General features: G+C 36.6%; 1 protein-coding gene across 1 annotated transcript in view; it reads right to left on the bottom strand.

Moving 5' to 3' along the window:
* Positions 1-290: 290 nt before the first annotated feature.
* LOC102683812 (5-hydroxytryptamine receptor 5A) overlaps positions 291-15323 on the bottom strand; it is a 31487-nt gene continuing 16454 nt past the window's right edge. Inside the window, exons 2-3 of the mRNA XM_006634439.3 lie at positions 10051-10837; positions 291-7332 (exon numbers count right to left, since the gene is read on the bottom strand). Coding sequence (XP_006634502.1) covers positions 7000-7332; positions 10051-10749 — 1032 coding nt within the window. The 5' untranslated portion in view covers positions 10750-10837 and the 3' untranslated portion in view covers positions 291-6999. The remainder of the gene's footprint in view (positions 7333-10050; positions 10838-15323) is intronic.

Genomic DNA, 15323 nt, shown 5'->3' with positions numbered 1-15323 from the left:
AAGAGGGACATGTTTAGTTGACATTCCAAACTTGGTTATTCTGGAGATGGACATCATTTCCTATGAGGACAAAAGGCTTCTTGTTTGACTGTTGAGTCGTTTCCCCCACAAATGTGCAACTGTTGAAATGACATTGCAGTACGAGTTATTGCTAAAGAAGGAACTGCACTTTACGTTACTTATTTAGAGTTGTAAATTAGAAGCGAGACGTTCCAATCAGCGTTCTAAAAGCATAACCAGTTTTATAGGTCTTGCTGCTTATTTTATAAAAACAGTCAAAATACAAATGGTGTACTGAAGGTTTCTTTATTAGCAGCCGTTCACCGCTAAATAAACACAATAGCGACTTGAGGAATCATGATGAATGTTAAATGAGACACATGCAAAATTGTATAGTTTAGTGCAAATGGAGATGAGACTATATTCCTATTTTCTTCACAGTCAACCCATAACATAGATAAAATATAGTCTTTAATAAAAAATACATATCTACAAAAATAATGATGTATTGCAGAAATAAACAAACAAATAAATTCTGAAGTGGATTTCAGTGGTCATAAACAAAACCTTCTCTTAGTTCATAACAGTTTCATATTCTAGTACACAGTATATACGAAGTCTCAATATGCTCCATGTTTGGTTTGTGAAACCACAAGATACACACTGTTCATAACCAACTACAGAAGAACTAAAACAGACTTCCAGGGAGGAATTTTGTTGGGTTACCCATTCTTGTTAGGCAAGATACCACACCACTTAACATGCACTATTACTGAACGTTGTCTACTAAGCACATTGTCACACATGGATTCTGTGAGCTTCTGAATACAGTTAACATCACAGTGCGAAACAAATGGTTAGTGCATTGTTAAAAGAATGGAAAATATTTGGTTAACAGGACACTGTGGACATCCTATACTTGGACCAGAAACAAAATAATGTCATTGAAGGATTAACAAAATGATCCTAAGATCAGAATTGTTTCAGAAATAAGATTAAGATGAAGCAACCATTCAATATGAAAAATATTACAATGCTACAATTAAAAACAAGAGGTGAGGTATAGCATCAGCTTAGAGAATATTTGCTGTACTTGAAATAATTCTCTACAAAAACATTCATGGATAATTGCTGGTATTCCAATGTTAGCGTTACAGTTTTTGATGTTACATTAAGTTATACAGCAAAACACAGAAAAATAAATATCATAAATAAAGAAGAACATTGAATTCCTTGATAAATTATGCATTTACACAGTGTTACAAAGAATAGAATCTGAAGATCTTACAAAAATGTGTATCTACAAATGACTATACAAAAGTTGCTTAACACCAGATGCACTTTGCTGTGCTTGTTCTTTTTAAAATCCTATGATGTGTCTAATATAGATAACAAAAGGAATTTTGAAATCAATGTGGTGTGCTCCTCTTGGATGATTTTGTAGTAATGATGAAATATTAACTTTTCACATTTCATTTAAAAGCCATTACTATAATCGGCACTTTTCAATTTAATTTCTGTTGTCTGTTGTCTGTCTTGTGTATGATTTCTTTGTCATTTGTACTCAGATTGTCACAATGTTCCATCATTATGACAGACTAGATCAGTATAAATAACAAGTTATACATTTCCTAAAAACTATGTTATGTTTCTGTTGCATAAGAACATAAGAAAGGTTACAAATGAGAGGAGGCCATTCTGCCCATTGAGTGCATTTGGTAGTTAGTAGCTAATTGATCCAAGGGTCTCATCCAGCCGTTTCTTGAAAGAAGCCAGGGTTTCAGCTTCAACAACATGGCTGGGTAGTTTGTTCCAGACTCCCACTACAAAACCCTCTGGGTAAGGCGGTGCCATTTGTTCTCAGTTTTAATTAGTTTCCACTTGTGTCCCGTGGATTGTGTTTCTCTTCATTCTGACGAAGTCCTCTGGGTTGACTTTTTCATGCCTTTGAAGTTATTGAATACTTGTGTGAGGTCCCTTTATTGTCTTCGCTGTTCAAGACTAAAACGGTTCATTTCCTTCAGCCTGTCAGTGATGAACATTCCTCAGTATGTCCCAAGATAAATCTGGTTGCTCTTCCCTGGACTGATTACAAAGCAAAAATATACAGTATTTTCTAAAATGCGATGACCAAAGTTGTACACAATATTCAAAATGAAGTCTTACTCTTGCAATATACAACTTTAACATTTTATACTTAGGTTAAGTTCTTTCCTTTAGGCTGCTCATCAGTACTTAGAGGTGTCCTAGGGCCTAGGAGACACACAAAGACTCAAGCGCCCTGTCCATCTTTTGTTTTAGACTGTAGTTTATCACTATTTGTACACTTTGCTAACATAGGGATCTAACAAACCATGCTTGAGGTCCCAAGAGGGATCAGTAAGAAGCTCAGCAAATACAGAGGAATCTGAAATATGTCAGTACTGAAGTGTATCAGTGCAACTCTGTATCGGATTTGATAAAGGAAGCAATTAACAGGGCCCACAGTCCGACAAATCTTAAAGTCTGGAAACTTGAAACATAGAAACCCTTTGACCTTTCCAGGCAATAGTTCTTCTGAAATAACAGAGAATTGCAAACAAACCTAATACAAGGAACAAAAGATTAAGAATGCAAAATGCTAAATTGCAGCTAAATGTGAAAATAAATTCTTAACAGCTATAAAATTGAATTGGGAAAACCTGGGTGACAAACTGAAAGTGTTCTAGGACTCAGGCAGTAAGGGAACATACAGGTTCGCAGGTAACTAAGGTCTACAGAAGTGTAAATGTATTCATTTCTTAAATGTCATTCTAATGTTTTAATCTATTTTTACATCGGTTTTGGTTTACAGTTTTCCATTTATCACAGTTTTGGTTGTCAGACAGGATGAACCTGCTTTAAATCAGAGAGAAAGAAACCAGATCTGATTGTCTAGCAAGTACTCCATCACAGAAATAGGTTTTGATCTTTAGTCAGTTTGCTATCCATGAAAGCATCTAATAATGAATGTTTAGAATAAATCTGTAAGTAGCCGTTGCATATTTATTTGCAATTAAGGTTGGTATAATTTACTCAATATGACATATATTAGTCCTAGAGGCTACAATACTGTAGTGGTCTAATTACTGACATTGAAAAAAGTTATTATTCACCGACTTATCAATTGTAAAGGTCCAAGTGATTCTTTAAACAATAAAGCTAAAAGGGATAAGTAGTTTGACTCAAGTGGTTTTTCACGTTAGCTAAGGGAGAAAAGACTGCATTCATTCTCTATTCAATCTCTATGACTCATTAGAGTAGTTCTTCATTCTCCAAGTACACCAGTGGATGCCAAAATTTTAAAAGTTAGGTAACTTAAGGTAAAACAGACTGATATCTGCATATGACATGAAGCACAACCTTTAACAAGAGTGTAAGATTTTAATTAGCCTTAATGTAAGTATTTGTATGAGATGACTTAGTGTTTTTTTACTAAGCAAATAATGGTATTCTTGTATGATTCCAGCATCCACAATGCGGGTACAGATAGACAAGAAGCAGGAATGCCAGTGCATATTATTATTTGTACATCAATTGTGATGTTGCCATTTACACACCTATTTGCTTCTTAGCCTACTCCCTAATATTATACTTATAGTACCGACCAATAAAATGTTTATCATTTTTTTAATCAAATTTCTTTGAAGAATCTGTTCTGCAAGTGTGCAAAACCAATTCTAAATATATTTTAACAAACTGTGCTTGAAATCTTTCCGAATAATTGATAAAAGCTGAGGAAACAGTTTCTCAAAACCAAGGGAGGATTGCGCTTTGAGAAGCCACCTTTAAAGGCGCTATATAAAATAAAGTTTATTATTATTATTATTATTATTATTATTATTATTATCATGTTCATAGGTTTTAATGATTTATTTTTATGTGTTATTTTATAAATCACAGTCTGGCTATTTCTATGCCAAGGTTTTTGACAAATACCAATGGTTTCATTTGAAATATTCAAACTGTTCTTATTTATTTTTTCTCCCACCTAAGAATACATTTTAACTATTATTATTATTGCTGAGGATGAATATCGAGGAACAAAATCAAGTAGTTCAAAAGCTCCTTGATTGTCCTTTGTTTTACTTCCCAGACAACATCTTGATATACTGTAGATCATCTCGCCTCACCAACAGAACATTAGGTGAGCACTACTAGTTCTCAGCCAGCTATCGGCATTCGTCAGATTCTTAATTGTACACTTCCTAATATTATGAGTTAGTCATATTTTGCCTCATAACACATTCAATGTGTCGGATTCCATTAGTGTTCTGTATTGATGTCTGCTCTGTATAACTTATATATATCCAAGTCCTTAGTGGATTTGAGTCTCACATTTTCCTTAGGTGAATACAAGGGCACATTTAAATGAGATGAGATTTTTGTGTACTTCTTAGGTGTTAGGAAGCTAGCTCCTAACCTGGACAGACGAGAAAATAATTAAAACAGAGCTTCCTCTGGTGGGACCAAGACAGTCAAGATTAAACAAGGGTTGCAGAGATAAGTCATTGAGTGAAACAGGACACACAAAAGAACTGTTGTTCCAAATTTCTTTGAAGAATCTGTTCTGCAAGTGTGCAAAACCAATTCTAAATATATTTTAACAAACTGGGCTTGAAATCTTTCCGAATAATTGATAAAAGCTGAGGAAACAGTTTCTCAAAACCAAGGTAGGATTGCACACTGGCGGTCATTGTGGCAAATAAAGAAATTGGCTTCCTAGTTAAAGTTATCTGTCATACATTAATATTCACATTAGTCCAATTATACACTTTTCATCTTATAAAGATCAAATTAATTTGCACAAAGGACTTTATGCTGATAATTTGTTGTTTCTAAAGACAACAAATACTGTATATGTAAAAACAGTAGTTGATTTTTCTAAGAAATTAAACTTCAATAGGAAATCCAATCTTGTTTAAAAATAAAGAACTGAAAATTAAGAAATATATCAAGGGTGATACTGCTTTCAAGTTTTGGTCAAGAAGAAAATTGTCTTCTTTTCTGTTTTCATTAGCAAACTGTCATTAGAATGACCTGAATCAATTACAATTATTGCAGCAAATGCACTATGCCCGAAGTACAGAAAATAATGCTCCTTTTTGAAGTTCTGTACTCTTCCTGAATCCAGTTCCAGACGGAGATGGTCCAGATGTTCACAGCTGCCACTGAACTGATAAGAAACATGTTGTAACAACAGAGCAGCAGATAATTATAATAATACTTTTGGATGCAGGCTATGTTCCAATTATTCAAGGCCTGTGACTAGTTAATGTTTCTAAATGGCTCATTTTAGCAGTGGTTTTTAAATTAAAAACAAAGCAAAGTTTTGTTTCTTTAATTCTGCAAATGAGCAACTCAGCAATATCAACTCGGTTTCTTCTGCAAATTTGTGTTGCTGTGTTGTTTAGTTATCAGCTGTGGCAATTAAGGATGAAAGTGTTTGCGGTCCCCTATTATTATGAGTTGTGGTCCTGATTAAGGAGTAACTTCAAACACCACATCTGTTCCAGCCAGGTACACAGAATCCCAAGAGAAGTACCATAATCCTGTCCCAGTAATACAATCCCATTGTGATATTTCTATACTGACGCACAATAAAAACACAACAACCCAGTTTTATAAAGCACATCAATAGCTCATTGGGTGCAGATATAATGCTATTTACAGTACATTGTAAATAGGCTTTAGTAAAGATTCTTGATTATTTGAGTTGTAGTGTTCCGAAGGCTAACAAAATCCTGACCTCAAGTCATGTGATTTAATCAAACTACCAGGTAATCAGTGTGTGGAGTTTAAATCTCCAAAATGTACAGGGATTTTAGGATGTGTACAAATTTCAATTCAGAAAAATCTGTCTTGGAAAAAATGAGATGTCTCTCTTCAACATTTAGTAGACCTCTCACTTCGGACTGTGAGGGACAGGTCCTCGAAATCAGAGGGCCGGAGTTGCATACGTCTGCTCCACTTGCACGATTGTTTTCAAAGTGATTACAGCATGGGAAATAACCCTTGAGTCAGCAGAAAAGAGATCTGCACATTCTGAGGCCCTTAAGCAGTACTGCTCATAGCTAAGACATTAAATCAGTCACTCCTGTGAGCCTGAGGTGGTTGCAGAAGGAATGCTGAATAACCTCATTCACTGAGGAGTGCTGTTTTATTTTTGACAAGACCTCAAGAATAAAAAATATTTTTTTTGGGGGGGGAGATATTGGATATTTGTGGAGATTGTGATGAGCTCTATTCTGACTCTGGCATCATTAAAATCAACTAGGAAGTGTGATGCGGTGAAGAGGAATCTCCTTCAACACAAGACAACACTCGGTATGGAAAGAGAGTCATGTTAATGCTCAGAAAATACATCAAATAAGTTCTGAAGCTTTCCATTCCTGAAAGGCAGTATGGGAGTGTACATATTCCAGCAGAACAGCGCTAGGATTATAGTAGCGTGACAATGTGGATGTCTTGCTGTGAACAATTTTTAAAATACCAACAAGAAGAGACAACTATGAACAGCTAGCCTTCGCCATCTGGCTGAGAGGTAAAACATCCCACATTGGTCTGCCTAGAAGCTTATAAACTCTATGCATCAGTGCTTCTAAGATTGCTTAATGCTCATTTAAGGTCATACATGCAGTTATTTTTAATTTTTTTAAAGATGTTAATTTTGACCGTGTCACATTTCGTACTGAACAATTATATTTCTTTGTATTTTTATTCAGTTTATTATTTTGATATCCATTTTTTAAATATTTGACTACCTATTACTACCCGAGTGTTGTGTTTTCTTTGTGCTTCAGTACAAACAGTAACCTAATGACCCTAACGGGCCACAGATACACTTTACACTGACAGAGGGAGACAATACAGTAAATCATTTGGCCATAACATTCCAAGGAAACGCAGATCATTACATTTCACAATAACAGTGCTAGTTATTACGATCCTTACACTAGAAACGCAGAAAGTCTGGAGCTCTTAGCGCTGTCGAGAGAAGAGATTTCTAAAGGCATTGTTGTAGTTTTTGTTGAAAGCTGTGTATATAAGCGGATTAAAAAAGGAGTTGGAGTAGCCGAGCCACAGGAAAATGCTCTTCCAGATGGGAGGGATGTCACAAGAGCACAGAGGGTTAATGAGCTCTGTGATGAAGAAAGGAATCCAGCAAAGAACAAAGACGCCAATAAGAATCCCAACCATCAGGGCAGCTTTCTTTTCCTTCTGTTCTCTCCAAGTATCGCCTTCGGTCTGGAAAGTAACTGTTGCGTGGCGAACTGTGAACACCATCTGTGGTTGATGGGAAGCCTCTTTTACCTATGGATACATTAAATAAACACGCTGAGCAAAGGCGATTTGTGAGATTTGATTCCTCTCACCAAAAGGCTGCGAAATGAGAAAAGAAAATGAGAAGACACAAACAGAGTGGATTTTATTTCCTTCCACAACAGGAGATTTGTCAGTGTCAAAACTGATTTTAGTCAAGTATTCCTGTAGTAGAAACATGGGGTTAAGCGCTGTAAACAAGGCAACACCTTTCAAACTTAAAAAGTATTTGTTATTCAGTGATCAAGGGTTGACATATTTCCCATTATATCTGTATATGTCCCCACTTTTTATTTTTCCAGTCTCTTGTATTGAGTTCGAATTTTGAAAAAGGTTAGATCAGTTCCTGTAACCCAATTAATATTAAAAGGTTGTTGAAGACTGGTTTACATTGTTTGAATTAAATAACATGACTAATTCTGGAATACCCTGAACTTTTCCCAAATTCGTGGACTGGAATTGGATGGACGTAACTTTGGAAGTTGTGACACCATATTTCTTCTATATGAACTCAGTCTGAAATCAGGTAAGACTTCTTGTCCAGTCGTATCAAATTTAAAACACTCAAATGTGATGTCATATTAAAATATTTATGCAACCATAATATCAGTCTTCCAAGAGAGGTTCAAGCATCTCCAGGTTTCCCACACTCCATAATTTCAGGTTTAACTGGCAGCACTATCACTTCATACCCCGAGCTTTACAGATGGGAGAATTTATCTTCTGAGATAGGTAGAAATCCAAAAGCTTTCTATCTTTTCCATTCTCACGTGTGTGAGGAACACTGTAATATGATAACATTGGACAAGATTGCTTCTGTTTATTAGCTTAATTCTTTGATCACACATCCTAGTACAGCTAGAATTAAATTTTGACAGAATTTTAACATAATATTTTATTTACTGTCCATTTTTCATAGTCTTTGAAAATGTTTTTTTTACATTTTATTACATGTTCTGTAGTAGTTTATTGACTGTGTTGTAATGATTTTCCTATTGCAAACAAGGATATTTGAATTCACCACTTGTTCTAGGTATTTAGCAAATATATTGATATTTTACAGGAATTAATCTCTCCAGGCCCTGCCTCTCTGTCCTAATTTATTGGTTCAGTGACTTACAGTATGGCAGATCGAACCAGAAATCAGATTTTTTATTTCAATTAATTATTTTTTTCACTGGAATAAACCAAAAAAAAAAAGTTATAATGCTTTATCAGTTGTGTTAAGCCATAGAGTTTACAGTCCTACTGAGCAGTTTTGTTATTTTTCCAATGAAGGGACAACTTTTAAAAGCTGTTAACTGTATTTCAAAACAGTTGACCCATCACAGTGTTTAACTCATAATGTTCACTTTCTAAGCAAAATGGTAAATAAGATATTAGTGAAGTTTATTCATAACTATACTGTATGTGTTACTCTAAATAGTTTTTCTAAGATTCTTTACTCTACACTTTCACTAAATGCTGTTTCTTTACTGTTGTATTACACCTTCTAGAGTGTGAAAAAATGCATTGAATTATGCTTTCATCTCTGTCAAACAAAATACAAACAATAATGCTTGCCTGGACTGACATATTTTATCTAGTGTAAATTAAGAGCATTATATTGAGGGACATGGAAATACTTTAAACAGAAGAAACAGCAGAGGTAATCTGTACCAACAAGATGTGAAACTTAATTTGTATTTGAATTGCAATGATTAGGGTTGTTTTTAGAATTTAATAAATTCATTATATTGATCTTTATTTTTTAAATTTAGTATGGTACCGTTTTATCAATGATTTTTGGTTGAAAGAGAAAAGAGCACGTTTAAATGTCATTCCACAGGAATTTAAATTAAAAGGAAAACCTGTCAAGGTGGTATTGAATACGTGATACAACTGTAAAGATGACTGTCAGGTTTCATATTGTTTCTATAATAGAAGCTTTCATTTAAAAAGTGATTTTTCATTTTATTCTGAAATTGCCAGTTTTTGAAAAGCATTGATGCTCAATGTATGCAACATGGACCTAGAGTTCTAAAAGCATATTCTTCCAAAAATAAGGAAGAACAAAGTATAAATAAAAGTTATTGTTATTAATAAACAATTACATACATGAACTTTTCTGATACTGTGTAATTCATGTGTAGGAATACACGGTACTGTATATCAATATTGGACTCATGCTAGTCTACGTCCACTCATTGAAATCCAAAGTCTTACAGGTCTGTATCCCTGTCTTTTCTTTGTTGAAGTCATATAAAAAAAACAACTTGTAAATTTTAGTAAAGCAAAAATCTGTTCTCTTCAATCAAAGTTTCCAAACCGAATACTTTATATATGGAATTTGCAGTAAGCAGATGGGATAAAGTCTGAATTTTGAGGTTGAATTGAGTTTCTACTTGATTATTTGGTGGTTACAGTGTTTTGGTCACCTTAGGGAAGGAATATTTCTGTAACCATTGTTTGCAAGTGGCAGTTTTTGACCACTTTTTGAAATACTTTTGGTTCCATCAGTGCACCCTGTAAGTATCAATTAAATCTGCAGGGAAAAGTTCTAGAGATTATTTTCTCGGAGGTGACTGACAGACCTATTTTCCACCCTTTATTTCTATATATAGATGCAAAAGCACTTCACAGAAAGCACAATATGTTCTTTTCTCTCATTTTGTTTGAGGGAATACAGAAATTCTTTAAGAAAAGCAGATTAACAGCCATCATCCATACCTCCACAACTTCAGCCATCGGCGTAATGGTATTTGTTTTCCGGGACCCAATACGAAATTTGGCGGCTTTATAAATCTTCCAATAAACGAACAGGACCACACAAAGGGGCAGATAGAAGGCTCCAAAGGTCGAGAAGATGGTGTAAGAGGGCTCTTGGCTGACTTGACATTCCTTTCGCTCTTCTGAGTAGGTCTCTCCCCAGCCAAAGAGAGGAGAGAGTGAAATCACCGCCGACAGGACCCAGGTCAGGAGGATCATGATGTTGGAGATCCTCTTCCTTGTCTTCAGAGTGTATTCTAAATGTCTTGTGATAGACCAGTACCGGTCCAAAGCAATAGCTGTAACATTCCAGATGCTTGCTGTGCAGCAGAGGACATCGAAAGAAATCCACACATGGCAGAGGATCCTTCCAAGTTTCCACTGCCTACCATTCAGCTCGTGAACCAAACTGAGAGGCATCACAAGTCCGGCTACCATGACATCGGAGATGGCCATCGAAGCAACAAGGTTGTGGGGCACACGGTGGAAGGTTCTTACCCTGAGAATGGTCACGAGTACCAGCACATTCCACACGAAGGTCGCTATCACAAGCATTGCCAGCAACGTCAATATCAGGACACTGAATACAGAAAAGGGTCTGTAGATGTTTTCTTCTCCTGAGCTGTAGTTTGCAGAGACAGTCAAATTTGGAAAGGTCATCTTGTTCACTGGTGATCCGTTTTGTCCGCAATTGACAGGCAAGGTCTGCTACAGCCCTGTACAATTTCTTTCTTTTGATGGATTCATCCTGCAAAATAATGAGAGATTTGTTAATGAAATTTATGAATTTGTATGAAATTAATTTTATTCAGTAAACAATTGAAGATTTAGGCCTTCAGGACATTGTACGGAATTATTCAAGTTTTAAAACAAGTACATTTGTCCAACATTGTGCTTTGGAAGTCACCAGGCATGCTGCTTTGAAAAAGTTAATTATGTTTCTAACGCATCTGCTGTCTTTGGTATAATCTTCAGGAATTGAACAAACCTTGCAGTTTAGGAAAATGAAGAATATTCCTAAATGTCAGATGAGACAGGACTTTTATGTAGTATTCTCATCTGAATAGCCGTAATAGGTAAAGTATACTACACATTACATACAGTAACTATTAATGTTACTCTAAATTCTAGAAGCTTCATATCAGCTGACTTTCCCTGGCAATAAAAGTAATATTTACAAATGTCTTCATTTTTTATAAGTTTAAAAGAATGATTTTGTACTATAGACCCTTCACTAACAGACTAATACCTATATAAAATCAGTCATCTAGTATTTTCTGAAAGCCTTTATTTAAAAAAGGTCAAAAACGACACACTGTGATAACTCTGGAAAGGTTGATAATTGTGAGGTACAGTATGTACAGTAGGTACTGTCTCCAGGCAGTAAACTGCAGCATCTTGGAACCTTTGCTTTGCTATTAAAACAGGGATTGAGATTTTTCAGTATTCAAGAAGCTTTTAAGCTTTCCTTCCTTGTAAGGAGAAGAAAGACAAGCAATTTATTTAATGACAGTAGTGATGACAAAATGGCATACAAAATAAAAAAAAATGATGCACAGTATACCTTGCATGTGATATATAACTAAAATTCCATTTACATGTGCATCAAAAGAAATGAATCACATTTAACCGCCGCAAATTCACAGTTATCATTTGTTGTTATTATTAGGTAAATTATATAATTATTTTTGTAGCAGGTGTATTGATTTAAGGGAACAGACACGGCACAGGTCAATTCTTTATTTACATATTGTTCACATATTTGATGTGTAACAGGGTTGTTCAGCCGGGGGTCTACAGTGAAAATCTCAGGCTGGTCGCAAGAGTGGCCACTGTTGAAAGCACTGTACATATCTGGACTTGAGCCTGTGCACGGGTCTTTGAGCCCAACGTACCACACGTTCGTCCAGCTCATGGTTCAAGTCTGGCATGGAGGGCATCCATAGCATGCCTGTCACATTCTTATCTTGCAGGAAAGCTAATGTTATACGAGCAGCATGAAGGTATGTGTTGTCCTGCTGGAATAGTCTTATATCAGTCTGTGAGTCCACAGGGAGGGCTCACGAGACCCCAGGACATTGATCAGTGCAGTGCCGTAGTAGTACTGTAGCTACAAGACACTACTGGAAGCCCGTCAGGCTCGTACTGGCCCATCACGGACTGGAAGTGACTTTATCAGTGATGGTCTAGCCATGTTAGAAATCAGTTTTGTTATCGACTCTGATTCCCGTCTCCTGGACAGCGTCCTGTAGAACCCTCTGGCCTGAACCCCACCTGTTTCCTGAGTCCACGAGTCTGTCTCAGCCCTCTAACTACCGGCCGCTGGACTCTACCTCTCTGACCCTAGCCTGGCCACGAGTTCCATCTCTGGATTGCTTTCTGCTCTGGGTCCTCAGCTCTTATCTTTTGTAGCAGTGCCGGCTGCCGGCCTGCAAACCACTCATATGGATTTGAACCAATCAACCTAGCACAACCGTGTGAGACTGAAAGAGTTTGTGACAGCAAGAGGCACGCATAAGTACCAGCTCATGTACGCAATCAAAAACGGTACCGCGAACTAGAAGGGCCAGCTGAAACTACACAGCACAAAAGTGGATATAACGCGATTAATTTATTACTACCACTGCTCTTTACAACACGAGTGTGACTGGTTTTAACCTCGGACAATTTCAAACTAGTCAGTCATACAGTACGTGTAGGAATGAACAGTTCCTACTCCACCCAGAATCGAACCTCAATGTAAAATCCCATTTTGGAAATATTTCTGCACATTTAAAAAAAAACTGAATTAAAAAGGTTTTCACTTTTCATCTTTATCACTCACTCTCTTCCCCCTCCTCCACTGTTACCTTTCCTGTTGCCTAACAACAAAGGCTGACAAGTACAGTATCTGTATCTGTCTCATGCACTTCTTTTCAATGTTTTCATGGCCATGAGCAATTAATAAATGATCACATAAGAACTAATAGTTATATTGAAAATTGTTTAATCTTCAATCATGATCATTTCTTTCTGGGTTATCTCAATTCCTCCTAAGCCCTTCATTCCCAATGGAATCAATGGTTATTATAACATGGGTTTTCCACGACACTGGGGTTCTTTGGGAACACAACTATTGCATTATAGCAGAACTGATCTGTATTCAAAAAGCAATAAATAACAAAGTGAATGCTAGACCCCAGTTTCTGTAATGTATCAATTGCCTTATCTGTTAATGAGTACCTTCGAGGCTCCAGAAGAGGACAGCTCTTTCAGTAATACTGTAGATTGGGCTGGCTTACATGCCTGTGGAACTGAAGGGCATCATGGATTCTAGACAGGTGGGCTGGTGGTACAGTAGTTAATTTGCTGGCCCCAGTAGTGATGAATTATGGGGCCGAGAAACTAGGGCTGTCCTGCTGAACCCGGGCCTACTGGAGCTGTTAGCACTTGAAGGACTGGGGCATCACCTAGAAAAGCAGCAACATATCTCCTACCACAGGTATAAGAGAGAGAGGGGTCTAGATGTCACAGGGTGAGTCCCAAGTACTCTTTGAGCAAACAGATGGCTGGTAAGATATGAGAGAGAAAATAGCAAACCCAGCTGATGCTGCATCAGGGATGTTTGTTACCAAGAGTCACCTCTGGTCAAACAGGACCAGGTAGGAAATTAGTGATTATTAGTAAAGGTCTGGTGCTTCATAAATAGTGAGATTGAAGAGGTGAGTTGGAATTAGCAAACACTGCAACAGGTGTATACCATATTTTCTGTTTCTTAGAAATCCCTTATTTGTTGCAAATGCGGATCTTGTTGCAGTGGAGGACTTTGATCTCTTTCTTTCAATTAAGAGCTGAAGTGATGGCTGCTGATTTTTGCCCAGCATGAATTCAGGTGGCAGCTTTTCATTTATCAGCAGGAACTTGCAGTTGTCCTGGTAGATGTAAGTATTTAGGTCATTTTCAATTATGGCACTTTATTAACCAAGGTTAATGGCAATTTTGAAGTGAGCAATGGCTCACTGCAACAATCGATGCACTTTGAAACACAGAAATGCATTTTTAATTATCCTGCTGTTTGAGAAATCAAATTACCAGGGAAATATTGATCCTTATGGGGATTCCATCGTTTATTTGTTCCATATTTTTGACGAAAACAAGGAAGAATATGATCTTATCAGCATAGTTTCAAACATGGATTAACACGTGTAACGCTTTTACCACATTAAAGATTTTTCTCAGAAAACATTTTTATTTTTAACACAACAAAGTATGGAGTTTAATGGAGCCAATGCTTAATATTAGATTGTAAAGAGGCACTTTAGATGTGTTTAATTACTAATTACTGTATGTATTTGCATAATTCAATGAAAGAAACGTTTTACAAAACATACTTTTGTTTGTCAAAAATGTGCAACTGCAATACATTACATGTAGGTATAGCACTGGACATTCAAAAGAATAAGAAGGTTAAGTCTCTACCAGAACCACAGCAGCAAGAGCCCATCATAGGTTCTGTGGTAAAACGGAATAGAATAAACTGTGATGCTCTCTCCTGGATGGGGCACCTGTCCGTCATAAGGGTTTCACCCCAGCAATGATGGTCCTCACTTCCACAACTGGGTGGACTGGAGAAACTGGTAAACTGGCAACTGGTAAAAATCCATTGCTCAATGTGATTGCATAGGACCAACAAACTCAATATTTGATGGAAGCACCTGTGGTAGCAATTAGCCCTAAATCTTTTTAGATAACTCTCTACCAACGTTGCACACCAGCGTGGTGTGATTTTTGCTTATCTTTCTTGTCAGATCTGCTTTGCTTCTCTCAAGTTGATTGGGGACTGCATATGACAGCAGCTTTTGGGTTTCTTCACAGATTCTCAATAATATTCACGTCAGGACTTTGACTTTGACACTAAAGGCCATTCACTTGTGCTTAAGCCAATTTAGTTTTGACCTTGAGCTTTGTATCATTTTGTGTCTGCTGAAAAGTGATTTTTTAATTTATTGTGTGGCTTATTAAGGTAAATGTGTGTGCCTAAAAGTATTTAGGTTTTCCACAGCAAGGGGTTGGAATAATTGTGCAATATTAATTGGTACTTCAATGTGTAATGACTTAAAGCAACAAAAAGCAGAATAGCAAAGCACTGCATGTTCCTATGTCACAGCTACTAAACAAGGATCCTGTGGAATCAGGATCCATTACATCCTGACACTGAGCATCAGATGAACATAAGAACCCTCTAAGGTGATAGT

Source organism: Lepisosteus oculatus, chromosome 6 (genome assembly GCF_040954835.1).
Source record: "Lepisosteus oculatus isolate fLepOcu1 chromosome 6, fLepOcu1.hap2, whole genome shotgun sequence".
NCBI lineage: Eukaryota > Metazoa > Chordata > Actinopteri > Semionotiformes > Lepisosteidae > Lepisosteus > Lepisosteus oculatus.
The sequence above is the reverse complement of the archived record's forward strand: the minus strand, read 5'-3'. Positions and strand labels throughout refer to the sequence as shown.